The sequence below is a fragment of the Camponotus vicinus genome, unplaced genomic scaffold, assembly GCF_025532165.1.
Source record: "Camponotus vicinus isolate PSW18456_S1 unplaced genomic scaffold, iyCamVici1.0 SCAF_1, whole genome shotgun sequence".
Classification (NCBI taxonomy): Eukaryota; Metazoa; Arthropoda; class Insecta; order Hymenoptera; family Formicidae; genus Camponotus; species Camponotus vicinus.
This window is the reverse complement of record NW_028141945.1, coordinates 29,173,761-29,188,736: the sequence shown is the minus strand read 5'-3', so window position 1 is coordinate 29,188,736 and position 14,976 is coordinate 29,173,761. Positions and strand designations below refer to the sequence as shown.

Below are 14,976 nucleotides of genomic sequence, written 5' to 3'. Positions count from 1 at the left end.
TCAAAAAACTTACTGAGTAAGCTAAATCCGGACGCGTTGCTACTGCTAGATACATTAAACTTCCAATTAAAGATTGGTATTCATGTTTACTTACTTCCGCGTTCTCTGTTATACTTATCTCCTTTGATAAATCAAGTTTTGGTATTAGCGGAGTTGCTTTGGGTTTTGATTCTAATACCAAAACGTAACAGTAAGTCCTGAGCATACTTTTGCTGTTTTACAGAAACTGATTTTGTGAGTTTATCTTGGATAAACTCGATGCCTAAACAATAACGTAGTAAGCCTAGTTCTCTTGTTTGAAATTCTCGATTTAAGCATCGTATTAATTCATGACAAAGCTTGACATCGTTTGTAGCAATCACTGAGTCGTCTACGTAAACTAAAACAAACAAAATATTTGAATTAGACCCTTTTACATAAAAACATTTGTCACTGTTTAATGGATTCATTCCGTGATTTTTTAGTTTCGAATCTAATTTCTTGTGCCATTGTCGTCCAGACTGTTTCAATCCATAAATGGACCTTTTAAGTAAGCAAACTAAATTTTCTTCGCCAGGTTTTATAAAAGCTTCAGGTTGCTTCATGTACACATTTTCTTCTAAATCTCCATTGATATACGCCATTTCTATATCTAATTGGTGTAGAGTGAGATCTAATTCTACTGATAGAGCAACTAAGATTCTCAGCGAGCTTAATCTTGCAACCGGAGAAAAAGTGTTGACGAAATCAAGTCCAGGTCGTTGAGCGCAGCCTTTAGCCACCAAACGGGCTTTTCTTCGTTCGACGGATCCATCTTGACGATATTTAGTTTTCAGTACCCAGCGACAACCGATGGCTTCGCAGTTTTCAGGAAGTTCGCATAGCGTCCAAGTATTATTACGCACTAAGGCTTCGTATTCTTCAAACATGGCCTTTTTCCACTCTTGTTTTTGTGGTCCAGATAATGCTTCTTTTACAGTGATATCTCCTATTGCACTATATGCCATCTGTACGTTATGTTGCATAGTGTCGGTTTCAGTGTTGTCAGAATGCTCGACATAAGGTTGATAAATTTTCCGGGGTCTTCCCCTTTTTCTCGTTTTTAGTAGTTTTGGTCTACCAGAGCTACGTTTTGGGGTCATATAATCTTTCAAATCTGTGTCCTTTTCTCTATTCGTGTTCATTTGAAGATCAGGCGACCCTTCATCTTTTAAATCGTCTTCTTCTTGATCGCTTTCTATATTATTTTCAATTGTATCGTCTTTACTCTATTTATCTTGATGCATATCTTCGGCATAATCTTCCTTGGTTATTGGAATTTGATCTGTTGTGAGAATAAGTTCATCTATAACCTTTATGTCAAATTGTCTACTTTCATCAAACACCTTCATAAAGATTTCCTCCTTAAATATTCAAATAAAATTGTGATGTGTAGAATTTCAGCTAAAGATTGTGATGCATTATATTGACTAAACGGACAGATTATTAAAAATACGCATTAATAGCATCATAGTAATATTAAAAAAGTACTTTGCAATATCATGTTTTATACATTAATACAACACGAGTTTTAGTAAAATAACGAGATTGAAGTCTTGGATGTATAGGATATTTTAAATAAGAGATTAATAATATAAATGTTATTTATTAAACGTCAGAAGTGTAGTTTTAATGTACAAACAGATGTCAAATGTCTTCATCACGCACATGTAATGATTATTTAAAATTTAACGAAAATTTAAATTGAAAATTTAAATGTTTTGCACTCTATGTTCACATATGTTTATTTTATCCTCCTCTTCCCATTATATACAATTTAATGGTTATTCGGCTGGATTTTTTTACATCTAATACTTTGTCAGCATGTTATCTACTTCTGTATGATGAAAATGGCTTAAAGAAAAAATCGAAATATTATTTTTAATTTTTATATACTGTTTTTACACATTTTTACACTATTTTTACAATGTAAGTGCATTTATTTACTGCGCTCGGCTCCTATTAGCCCAATTTTGTCCGATTTTTTATATTCAATGTAAAATATAAAATTAAATTAAATTAAATTAAATTAAATAGCCTTTTTTGTTTTAACTTATATTAATCAACAAATGAAATTTTTATCTATTAGGCGACCGACACAACAGCTATTACGGTAGATTTTGCAATTTTTATGTTAGCAAATTATCCAGAGATACAAGTATGTATTTATTAAATTCAAAGCAATTTATTCAATAAACAAAATGTGTTGCGAATGATACGTAGATAGCCCAACAATGAGTAATATGTAGTCAATTATATGTAATCTGTACGCGCTCGGACTCCATAGGTATGTGTTATTACATGGAGGAGAGAAGTAGTAGCCGTATCACTCTTCAACTCTTGTAAAAATTTGCTAACCGTGCGCGTTGCAAATTTAAACAATAATTTATAAAACACCTGCTGCTTTGGCTTGCCAAACTCCAATCAGTAGATAAAAACAACGGTTACATGGTTACTACTCCTCTTTCCAGGTAACGATATATATCCGTAACTTCGAGGTTTCACGTATAGATCAAATATAACTAACATCTTTATTATTGGATCACTTTCGTACAATTCTCTATGGTAAATATATTTTTAAACAATAATCAAAAAAATTCTCAATAAATTCAATTATTCACATAAATCATAATATGTTTAGAATTATGGGAAATTTATGAGACGAAAACTCCAAAATCTGCCCCAATTAAATACGAAGATTTACAACATATGGATTACTTAGATCGTGTCATTAAAGAAACTATGAGATTATTTCCTGCTGTTTCTTTAATTGGACGATATCTAACAGAGGATGTAAAAATGGGCTTGTTTTTAAATATAATTATCTTGTTATCTTATGTTATTTTGTGTGTTATGATATGCACAATTATTATTATACGTAACTTAAATACGAAAAATCTTATAATTTTTAGGGGAGAAACTACAAATATATATATGTTATTTTATTATTTAACAATTATGTGTAATTATTTCGTCCTTATATATAGAGATAAAATAAAAATACATAGAAAAATATTCAATAATAGATTTATTTTGTATGATCGATATTTTTTTTCTCTTTCTACAATTATTCTTGAAATTAATTTCGATTATGAATTATGAGCAAAATGAAATCTGAATAAATTTTTTTTTGTTCAATTGAAGATAAAATTTGTTTTAAAAAAGGAAATTATTATGTTTAAAACAACTTTAACATCTTTAAAAAAATTAAATCATCTAAAAATCAAAAAACAAATTAAAGTTTAAATTTATTAAAATGCTCAAAAAAAAGACTTCAAAAAATTATTTTAATTTTTAATGAGAAATATTATTTATTCAATGACAATTTTGTATATCTAATACATATCTGGGCGATTCTTCCGAAAACGATCATGCTCCGATTTGAGTCAAATTTTGTAAATAGGTTCCTTTTAGGTACAAAAGAAGTATACGAGAAGGATTTTTGGCGACTCGAAAATTAAGGCACTTTTTAAGCCCTTTTTCGTAAAAGTAAATATTACCTTTAGACAGCTTGTTCGAAACGGTAAATATCTAGAAAAACGGCAATCTCACCAATGACCTTGGCCTTGATATATGTGATCAAGATCATGACCCTGAGTAACCTTCAATAATTAAGTAAGGTTCTACCATAGGTTTGTAACTTTCCACGCGAAGCGAGGTCTACACCACATCACCTTCGGCCCCCCCTCCCGCAACCACCCCGCTGGTAGGCAATGTAGACCTCACTTTACAACTTACAGCATATATCTATTGTGGTTGAACTCTTCGCAATGCGGCCCCTACCGGCGGGGTGGTTGCAGGAGGGGGGCCGAAAGCCCTTTGCATCTCCCGCGCTCGCGCGCGCGCGCGCGCGCGTGTGTGTGTACACATACATTTGTGAAATTAATAAAACTTTTTTTGTCTATAACTTTTTAATAAACAATGACCGACAGCTAAAACTTGGAATATTACCCAGGAGGATGATCTTGACAACATATGTCAAGGTCAAAGTCATACGAGCAGGGTCCTGTTTGCAACTTTCCACGCGAAGCAAGGTCCACACCACATCACCGCTGAGTTAGCGCAAAACGAGGTTATTGTACGGTTTCATATAGGTTATTATTAAGTAATTATAATTAAGGTTATTATTAAGTAAGGTTTTACATAGGTTTGCACCACCAATTAAAACTTATTGAAGGTTACTCAGGGTCATGATCTTGATCATATATATCAAGGACAAGGTCATTGGTGAGGTTGCCAGTTTTCTAGATATTTACCGTTTCGAACAAGCTGTCTAAAGGTAATATTCACTTTTACGAAAAAGGGCTTACAAAGTGCCTTAATTTTTGAGTAGCCAAAAATCCTTCTCGTGTACTTCTTTTGTACCTAAAAGGAACCTATTTATAAAATTTGACTCAAGTCGGAGCATGATCGTTTTCGGAAGAATAGCCCATATCTGTCCATAAAATGAAAAGTAAAACGATTTAAATTACCTCATATATATAAACTACTTATGCCTCTATAATAACATTTAAATATAAGCATATTTATTTTAGGAGAGTTTATCTTGCCAAAAGACACTGAAATTATTGTAGGAATACTGGCTTTACACCGAAATGATAAATATTGGCCCAATCCATTGGTATTTAACCCGGACAGATTCCTCCCTGAAAAAATAGGAACATCTTATAAATATTACATGCCGTTTAGTTACGGATCCAGAAATTGTATAAGTAAGCATGAATAAATCACATAAAACATACATCATATTAAAAAAATTTACTTGAATAGTAACTATTAACTATTAACTTTTGCAGGTAGGAGATATGCAATGATTTCAATAAAAATTATCTTAGCAATTTTGATAAGAACATTTGTATTCAAAGTGAAGAAAAGTACTCAAATAAATAAAATTAAATTAAATATGAATATGACACTATCTACTATTGAATCTATAGAAGTAATTATTGAAAAACGAAAACTACTGTTTCGTATTATTTTCAATTTGCTTTCATATATTTCATCATGTATTTATCATCCTTATAAGCCTCTAGAACGAGCTATTGAATATTCTTATTGATTTTATATGCCTATATCTGTTGTCGAAGGTTATTATAATGTTATCTCCGGCTTCGAGTCGATGGTTGTTGTGAAACGTGGTCGCTTTACAGAGATGAGATGATCGTGAGATCTCGTAAATTCTCGGAACATTCGAGATTCGGGAGATGTGCGATATATAAGCTTCTCGGAGCCGGTGTTAGGTGCCTTTGCTAATCTTACTCCCGCCTTGTACATTACGTTAGGGCAAGTCAAGAAATAAGTATTAAAATAAAGAAAGTATTCACATCAAAGACGAAAGAGAGTTCTTTAATAAATACCCTCCAAGGAGCTGTGGCTACACCCACACAAATTTAGAGGCCTATGCCTCGACTTGCGTCGACCGTGGAACCTCCCGGGATTTACACGCAAGAAACTACACATTTTGGTCCTTCGAGCCGGATTCCTGGACGAGAAGTTGGGAGAATTTGGATCCACTGCAACATTTTACGGTCGCGAGCTTCCTTTGGATGCGAGGGAAAGCAATAAGGACGAGAACAGCTGAACCGCGAGGCACTGGAGAGTCAATAGCAGCGGTCAATCGGCGGTTCCACATTTTGAAGAGGTGGCGGACTGGCAGCCGTAAAAGGTCAAGGAAGCATCCGTGGAGCAGTTAATCGGCAGTCACGGTAGGTATATCATTCTTTTATCAATCAAATTATCTATTCGCTATCTCAGTATTTGCGCAAGATAGTTTGCGAGTATCACATAGTTTGCGCGCGTCGTATATTGCGTAAATTATGGCTCATTCGGCTCAGATCTCGGCACTTAAAAGAAAACGCACATCAATAAAGACGTCATGTACCCGTATTAAGACATATGTAGATTCTGTAACGCATGTGATGCCTGAATCAATCGCGAATTTAGAGGAAAGAAAAGAAAGATTAGCGACTTATTGGACGGAATATAATAGTTTGCAATCCGAGTTGGAAGCTCTTTGTGAAGACGAGGAAGAAGATCGCCCTTCGTTTGAGGAGATGTTCTATGAATTAACCGCTGCATTGCGCTGCAGGATTTCGGACTTTAGTCAAACACCGTCTACTAGTGCCGCGATGTCACCAATTGCATCCCCGGCCGAAATGGCCGCCTCCGCATGTAGCATACGATTGCCAAAATTAGATTTGCCGAAATTTGCAGGAAAATATGAGGAATGGTTTCCATTTTATGAGATGTTTAATTCGGTTATAAATAGTAATATGTCGTTGAGTACATTTCAAAAATTTCAATATTTAAGAGCATCTGTAACGGGCGAGGCAGCTAATGTGATTAAATCATTAGAATTGACAGATCAAAATTATTTAGTAGCCTGGAACTTATTGAGGCAGCGGTATGACAATAAGCGGGCCATAGTGCAAACGCATTTGCGTGCTTTGTTCGAGCTGCCGAGAGTTGCGAGGGAGAACGCCGTTGAATTGCGTAGAATGACGGATAATACTACAAAACACATACAAGCGCTGAATGCTTTGCGCTGCCCAACCGAGCATTGAGATAGCATATTGATATATTTAATTTCTTCTAAATTTGACCCGATCACTAGGAGAGAATGGCAGGCGTCGCTTACCGGAGCAGAATTACCTTTTAAACAATTCGCGGAATTTTTGGAGCACAGATGCCATTTGCTAGAATCGCTTATTCGAAATAATTCAATGATTCAACCCGTCGGGAAGAGCATGACGACTCACGTTGCGACTACTTCTCCCTTATGTGGATATTGCAATGGAGAGCATCTTATTTATTACTGTCGAGATTTTATTAAATTGCCTGTTGCTCGACGGCTCGCGGAAATTCGGAAACGTAAACTGTGCACTAATTGTTTGCGCGGGAATAATCATGTTTCGGGGAAATGTAAAGCGGGCGCATGTAAAATATGCGGAGTCAAGCACAATTCCTTACTTCATTTTCAGTCGAAATCTAGCGAACTTTCTGAAAACGCAAAAACGGGAAATGAGTCATCTCAGGCAACAACAAAGGAAGCCACAGTCATGACTCAATTGTCTGCCGCATATAATGTCCATGTATTGCTTTCGACGGCGATTGTACACGTAGTAGATGCTAACGGAATAAGACAACCTTGCCGAATTCTATTAGATAACGGTTCTCAAGCAAATTTTATAACGCGAGCTTGCGTCGAACGATTAAATTTAAAGACTATGCCGGGTAAGGTTAGGGTCTCAGGAATAAATGGCATGACTAGCGAAGCAAATGAGATTGTTAAAATAAAATTACAGTCGCGATTAAACGGTTTCTTTGCAAACTTGGAATGTATTTTAACGGAACGCATCACGGAGCGTATTCCTACATCGCCGATCAAACGGGAAGAAATACATATACCATCGAGCATTCAGTTAGCCGATCCAGAATTTTATCGATGTTCCGATATCGACATACTAATAGGCGCCCAACTATTTTGGCAATTGCTTTGCATAGGTAGGCTGAAATCCTCGAGGGCACATCCCACGTTGCAAAAGACGCTTTTTGGCTGGATTGTTGCCAGTCGAATAGATAACGACGCGTATTGGGCCTGCGAGCCCGAAGCGGGTGCGTTTCATGTCACAATAACAGATGCAGAATTGCAGAATCAATTGTCAAGATTTTGGCGTATCGAGGAAAATTTCCGTCCTGCCGATTCATATTCGAGCGAAGAGCGTTTTTGCGAGCGGCATTTCATTGATAATACCAGAAGAGATTTCGAAGGTCGAGTAATAGTTACGCTTCCGATTATAGAACACAAGTTAAAGGAGCTCGGTGAAACTCGAGATATAGCAATGCGACGATTTCATAGTCTGGAAAGGCGTTTGAATCGAGACTTGAATTTGAAGTCGCAATACGTAGCATTTATGCGCGAGTACCTGTCACTTGGACACATGAAATTGATTGATGAAACAAATGACAATAAAAATTTACCAATATGTTATCTGTCGCATCATTGCGTATTAAGGCCTTTAAATGAGACGACCAAATTAAGGGTGGTTTTTGATGCTTCGTGCAAGGGTTCAAACGGAATTTCATTGAATGACACTCTTATGGTCGGCCCGACGGTACAGCAGGATTCTCTATCATTTTAAGATTTCGGACTTTTCAATTTGTGTTCTCCGCGGATATCACAAAAATGTATCGCCAGATACTGATTGATCCCAAACAAACGCGACTGCAGCGCGTTCTTTGGCGGGACGAGGCCGTCGCGGACGTGCAGACTTTTAAACTAGTAACATTGACATACGGCACGGCGGCCGCTCCCTATTTAGCTACTAGAACTCTTCGATATCTGGCGGAAATATACGCAACTGAATATCCATTAGGATCGCAGCATATAACGCGTAATTTTTATATTGACGATCTGCTTACCGGCGCTGACACGATCGAGGAAGCATTGGTATTAAAGAGCGAGGTCATTGAGATTTTGAGACGCGGAGGTTTTCAACTTAGCAAATGGTCTTCAAATAATAAGGCATTGATAAGCGACGTTCAAAATAAGCATAATGCTGAAGTTCCAATTGATAGAGATCCGGTATCACGTATTCTAGGAATACTTTGGAATCCGGCTATAGACACGTTTCGAATTGCGATGAATTACCGGCTGACTCACATAAAATAACAAAGCGCATAATGCTATCAGAAATTTCAAAATTATTCGATCCTTTGGGATTAATCGGACCGGTTATTGTCATTCCGAAAATGTTGTTGCAAGAGATTTGGCAGTTAAAAATGCATTGGGACGAGTCCATTCTGTTAGATATGCACGAAAAATGGTCCGCGTTTAGAAAACAGCTAAGCGAATTAAATAGGTTGAGTATCCCGCGATATATTCCCACACAGCACATGATATCATTCGAATATTCTATACTCATGTAAATATACGTTACAGATGTAATATACTGAGAATAATCCCATAACATTTCTTGTTGTATATTATTTTTCATATATTCTCAGAATATACTTTGAGAATATCTCGTATTAGTATATTCTTTCTCGTATATTTTCAGGATACTCTATAATATTGCATGTGTTTCTTCATTTTGCCGCTACGCGCACCACCAAACTCGTACTTAATTTTTGGTGAAATGGACATAAAGGACTGGTACTAACATGAATTCCAAAGTTTCTTCTTTTTTCTTTTTAGTCAGTTTAATTTATAATAAACTGACTTAATTTAAAGTAATTTGTCTAATAATCTGGATTCCTTGTTGGAATTCAGAATATTAAACAGATTATTTGAAATTAAAATGAGAAGTAATCCATTTACTGCATTTATTAAGGTATTTCATCTATTACCGAGTGTACTTACATAATTGTACATAGATTATCGAGATCAATATTTCAATAAGAATCATTTAATAAACACTAATAGGTGTTTTTCAAACGTTTTATATTCATCTATTAGAAATAACATTTTTGTCTGAAGTTTTGTTTATAAAGTAAATAATTTCACATTTTTATTTATTTTTTACATCACGAAGAATCTATTTTTTATTCTACATATAGTCCAACTGTCTTCTATATTCATATATAATTTATTAATGTAAAAATATGCTTAAAATATTCTAAAAATATACTCATAATATACCAAGAAATATTCTGAGTATATACTGAGTAGGTTTCTAAGGCAGACATAGGAACATCCTCCGTACATTCTCAAAATATCATAGTATGTATATCGAATATTAGTGGGATATACACAATCTACGTTTGCGATATACTGAGTACATACTCAGGATCTACCTGTGCTGTATGGGTTGGGGGTCGGAGTAGGCATGCCTTTCAAATACATGGCTTTTGTGACGCCAGTCAGCGAGCATACGGCGCTTGTTTGTATATTCGGAGACAAATCGACGACAGTGAATTTCATGTCGATTTATTGTGTTCAAAAACGAGAGTCGCTCCTCTCCGGACTATTTCAATCCCTCGACTTGAACTCTGTGCCGCGCTATTGGCTCGATTATGGGATAAGGTGCGGGCGTCTATCGAGATAAGTAGCGTGCGACATTTTTTATGGTCCGATTCGGCAATAACGTTACAGTGGATTTCCTCGTGCTCCAGGAAGTGGTCGATTTTTGTAGCGAATCGCGTTGGCGAAATACAGCGGTTAACTTCCGGTTCGGGTTGGCGGCACGTTCCGACAACCGACAATCCCGCAGATTTGCTGTCTCGGGGCATTTCCCCGCATGACATCGGAGAATCCGCGTTATGGTGGCGTGGTCCCGCGTTTCTGAGGAACAGCGAAGACTCGTGGCCAAGCAGCGGTGTAGGTATTCCGGAGTCAGAGATGCCTGAGACGCGACGGACAGTTGCGGCTGTTACTCGCACGGCAATGGCAAACCCTTTCGCAGAACTCATCATCAAATGTTCGAAATTAGATAAGCTATGCCGAATCGTTGCCTATTGCAGACGATTCCTCACATCGCGCCGACAATCGGGTGAGAGGTTGGGCACTCGCGTTTCGCATGAGGAAATTTCAGTCGCGCTAAATAATCTTTGTAAATTGGTACAGGGGAATGTTTTTTCGAGTGAAATCGAGCGGCTGGGGAAGGGAAATCCTCTTACATCCGCTAGCGCTTTAATATCTTTGTCGCCTTATTTAGATGATCAAGGTTTGATTCGCGTCGGGGGGAGACTCGAGAATTCGCAGTTGTCATATAATGCTCGTCATCCTATTTTGCTCCCAAAAAATCATCGGCTTATTCAGCTCATAATAGAACGGGAACACGCGCGCAGTCTGCACGCGGGAGTACAAGGCACTATGGCCGCGGTGAGACAAAACTTTTGGCCGCTTTCGCTTCGATCAACCACGCGAAAGATCATTAGACAATACCTCGTCTGTTTTAAATGCAAACCGGTTATGTCAGAGGCGAAAATGGGGGTGTTACTGGCACCTCGAGTAACACCTTCTCGGCCTTTTTCTAACTGCGGAGTCGATTACGCTGGACCTCTTGTTATAAGAGAAAGCAAGCGACGAAATGCTCGAAACAGTAAGGCTTATGTAGGTGTATTCGCATGTTTCGCTACTAAAGCAATTCACCTTGAAGTAATTAGCGATTTAACAACTGAAGCTTTTTTAGCCGCTCTTAAGCGTTTTATTTCGCGTCGGGGATGTCCGGTCGCCATATTTTCTGATAACGGCACCAATTTTAAGGGTGCATCGCGGCAGTTGTCAGAATTTTGTGAAAGTTATAGGTCGACTGAGAAACAAGACAAAATAAAGCAGTTTTACTGTAGTTCGCGGATAGCGTGGCACTTTATCCCGCCTGGCGCCCCGCATTTTGGCGGGCTGTGGGAATCGGCGGTGAAATCCGCAAAATATCACTTGCAGCGCATTGTAGGCGGGTCGCATCTGACTTTCGAAGAGTTGCAAACGGTATTGTGCGAAATAGAGACCGTACTCAATTCGCGTCCGTTAACACCGCTGAGTTCTGATCCGAATAATTTAGCCTATCTTGCGCCAGGGCATTTTTTGATTGGTGGCGCATTGAATGATTTTCCTTGTCCCGACCTTACGATATTAAGCAAGATAGATTGATACGCTGGCAGAGAGTCGAGCAACTCCGTCAGCATTTTTGGAGTCGCTGGAGCCGCGAGTATTTGAACCAATTGCAGCAGCGGCAAAAATCGGCAATCAGCAAGGGTGAACAAATCGAGACCGGACGGATGGTGCTAATCAGACAACAGGGCCTTCCATCTTTACAATGGATGCTTGGTCGCATAAGCGAGATTCATCCTGGAGCGGATGGCATCGCCCGGTCAGCAACAGTGGTCACAGCCAAGGGATCGATTGTTAGACCTCTGTCAAAACTATCGATATTGCCATTAAAAGATTAGCATGATTTAAATCATTATATTAAATTGACGCACTTGGCGAAGTATAGACAAAGGACAAATTTTCTTAGTTTACTTCTTTAATTGACTGCAAGCTAAATTAATTGATATGTATTGACGAAAATGATTATTCGACTCAATTTAAATTTATTTGAATTATGTACTACGCTGACTTGCAATCATTGTCATTGCATTGTACATTTCATTATTTAGTATTTATTTATATTACTTGGTATATTGTTTATATTTGTTCAATTATCATATGTTAATATTGTAAGACGCAGTCTTCCAAGGCGGGCGGTGTTTCGTATTATTTTCAATTTGCTTTCATATATTTCATCATGTATTTATCATCCTTATAAGCCTCTAGAACGAGCTATTGAATATTCTTATTGACTTTATATGCTTGTATCTGTTGTCGAAAGTTATTATAATGTTATCTCCGGCTTCGAGTCGATGGTTGTTGTGAAACGTGGTCGCTTTACAGAGACGAGATGATCGTGAGATCTCGTAAATTTTTGGAACATTCGAGATTCGGGAGATGCGCGATATACAGGGTGATCCAGAACAAACGTTTGTCTTTAAAAAAATAAATTGTCGATTCTATTCTAAGACGATTTTCCCTTTACCAAAATTGTCTACGAGGCTTAGTTTTTAAATTATTAAATAAAATAGTTTGCGAATTACGGAACGAGTACAAGAGGTAGACAGGGACGGCGCAACTCACCGTCCGATACAGGCGATTATGTGGGGCGCTCGCCTCGATCAGCTGATTGCTGCACACGATGAGTGTAACAATCAGTGTGTGTGTGTGTGTGTGTGTGTGTGTGTGTGTGTGTGTGTGGTGTATAGCGCCTCTAGCGCTGCCAAACATAAACGTGTAGCATTACGCGCTAGTACTAACCTGACCTGCTTGTCGTCGGTCGTCGCGTCGCGCGCTTTGCATCGAGTATCACGTTCTGTTAACGCGTTTCTTTAATCGAGTGTATAATTAATAATTAAATGCGTTAACCGTTTATTAAATTCGTACCGTAACCGTTGGTAAATTCCTCCTTTTATCAATCGTGAGTGATTAAGTGCGCGAGTAAATTTGTAAGTGTCGAAAGTGATGAAAGAAAAAACTTCGCTTATTTGACGATGTGTCAGACTGCGTGTTGAAGAAACGACGTCTCGTCGACGACGATTATTATCGTGCAACACACTGGGCACTGCTATTTATCAGCAGTATGAAGAATCTCATTATTAAGGTAAGAATAAGTGAGTGAGTGAGTGAGTAAGAGAGAAAGAGGGAGAGAGAGAGAGAGAGAGAGAGAGAGAGAGAAAGAGAGAGAGTACGGTGCATGTGTGGATACACGCGTACATAAATACACCACACACACACACACACACACACTGATTGTTACACTCATCGTGTGCAGCAATCAGCTGATCGCGTCGAGCGCCCCACATGATCGCCTGTATCGGACGGTGAGTTGCGCCGTCCCTGTCTACCTCTTGTACTCGTTCCGTAATTCGCAAACTATTTTATTTAATAATTTAAAAACTAAGCCTCGTAGACAATTTTGGTAAAGGGAAAATCGTCTTAGAATAGACTCGACAATTTATTTTTTTAAAGACAAACGTTTGTTCTGGATCACCCTGTATAAGCTTCTCGGAGCCGGTGTTAGGCGCCTTTGCTAATCTTATTGCCGCCTTGTACATTACGTTAGGGCAAGTCAAGAAATAAGTATTAAAATAAAGAAAGTATTCACATCAAAGACGAAAGAGAGTTCTTTAATAAATACCCTCCAAGGAGCCGTGGCTACACCCACACAAATTTAGAGGCCTATGCCTCGACTTTCGTCGACCGTGGAACCTCCCGGGATTTACACGCAAGAAACTACACAAATATCTTGAAATAGAAACATATAAATGATTTATATTTATATGTTATTTATATGTTATATATCATTATTATGCAGAATTATATTAGATTTCTTTTTCTATTTTATTTTATTGTACTCGACATTTTTGCATAATTCAATATGAAGTTAGAAATATTTTAATATAATTGTATGTAATAATAATAATAAATATAGATCTTATTATATACATATAATTATACATGATTAGATATTTAACTTTTTTCCCGGAACAAATTTGCATTAATTTCTTTTTATTTAACTTTAAATATAAGATGTTTAGGATTTATGTATTAATGTGTAATACATAATTCGCAATAAATGTAACTTATTAAGCTTTGTTAGTTATTTTAATATTACTTTTCTTAACATATACCCCATATAATTAAAATTTAATTAAATCTAAATTTTTCTTTAATATGTTTTTAATTCAATGCATTAGATACAGAAAGATTGAATTAATTAATATATAAAGAATATATTTTTTGAAAGAATTTATATAAATAATTTATCTATGTATTTTTTAATATCTGTATAAATTTTTCATTTGAATATCTAAAATTTCGAATATAATTCGCTTATGTGATCATTTTATTCGATTATGATTTTCGAACTATCCATTACCATTATTGGATTATATGCAATTATTGAATTAAATAATTATTTTAAACAATACACATGATTACATTTTTTACAATTCATTAAATTATATTATTAAATAGTTGGATAAGCTCTGGATATGTATTATTAAATATCTGAATAAATTCTTTGCGAAAGAATATTTCTTGTTGTAAATTCAAAATTACAATTAACTTCAGCTATTTCCAAGAATCTATTTTTCGGTTTGAATCAAGCATATAAATGATTTTTGGAATTGAATTTTGAAAGTGAATTTTTGGGATCAAATTCCATAATTATTATAATTAAAATGGAGATAAAAAAATATATATATATATATATTAAATATTTTATTATTTTATCATTTTTGTTTTATAATATATATAATATATATTTTAATATTATTACTCCCGACTGCTGCCAACCTACGGTTGGCAAAAGACGGAGGGAGTATACGTTTCACCGAGCTCGGATCGGTTGTTACCACTTTTCTCGATAACAATAACATAGTTCAGTATCATCTTTTGCACATCAGTTATTTATTAACCAAGGA

General features: G+C 36.5%; 4 protein-coding genes across 4 annotated transcripts; all 4 read left to right on the top strand.

Moving 5' to 3' along the window:
* The first annotated feature begins 1,842 nt into the window (after positions 1-1,842).
* LOC145968759 (cytochrome P450 3A19-like) lies at positions 1,843-5,179 on the top strand. The gene is made up of 7 exons (XM_083094554.1): positions 1,843-1,857; positions 2,108-2,176; positions 2,490-2,523; positions 2,660-2,821; positions 4,554-4,730; positions 4,815-4,988; positions 5,106-5,179. Exons 1-7 carry the CDS (start codon positions 1,843-1,845, stop codon positions 5,177-5,179), a joined length of 705 nt encoding a protein of 234 aa, XP_082950680.1.
* A 655-nt stretch (positions 5,180-5,834) lies between these two features.
* LOC145968706 (uncharacterized) lies at positions 5,835-6,581 on the top strand. The gene has a single exon (XM_083094429.1). It carries the CDS (start codon positions 5,835-5,837, stop codon positions 6,579-6,581), a length of 747 nt encoding a protein of 248 aa, XP_082950555.1.
* Positions 6,582-6,764: 183 nt separating this feature from the next.
* LOC145968644 (uncharacterized) lies at positions 6,765-8,159 on the top strand. The gene has a single exon (XM_083094310.1). The coding sequence runs from the start codon at positions 6,765-6,767 to the stop codon at positions 8,157-8,159; it is 1,395 nt and encodes a 464-aa protein (XP_082950436.1).
* Positions 8,160-8,203: 44 nt separating this feature from the next.
* LOC145968582 (uncharacterized) lies at positions 8,204-11,907 on the top strand. The gene is made up of 4 exons (XM_083094195.1): positions 8,204-8,602; positions 9,807-10,042; positions 10,132-11,446; positions 11,596-11,907. The coding sequence occupies exons 1-4, from the start codon at positions 8,204-8,206 to the stop codon at positions 11,905-11,907; spliced, it is 2,262 nt and encodes a 753-aa protein (XP_082950321.1).
* Positions 11,908-14,976: the final 3,069 nt, after the last annotated feature.

Coding starts and splice junctions, on each gene's coding strand:
- LOC145968644 (XM_083094310.1), top strand. CDS start 6,765: ATGACGACTCACGTTGCGACTACTTCTCCCTTATGTGGATATTGCAAT.
- LOC145968759 (XM_083094554.1), top strand. Junction 2,524..2,659: donor CCGTAACTTCGAGGTTTCAC/GTATAGATCAAA, acceptor TAATATGTTTAG/AATTATGGGAAATTTATGAG. Junction 2,822..4,553: donor AACAGAGGATGTAAAAATGG/GCTTGTTTTTAA, acceptor TATTTATTTTAG/GAGAGTTTATCTTGCCAAAA.
- LOC145968706 (XM_083094429.1), top strand. CDS start 5,835: ATGGCTCATTCGGCTCAGATCTCGGCACTTAAAAGAAAACGCACATCA.
- LOC145968582 (XM_083094195.1), top strand. CDS start 8,204: ATGTATCGCCAGATACTGATTGATCCCAAACAAACGCGACTGCAGCGC. Junction 8,603..9,806: donor TTCCAATTGATAGAGATCCG/GTATCACGTATT, acceptor GTACATACTCAG/GATCTACCTGTGCTGTATGG. Junction 11,447..11,595: donor CTTTCGAAGAGTTGCAAACG/GTATTGTGCGAA, acceptor TACGATATTAAG/CAAGATAGATTGATACGCTG.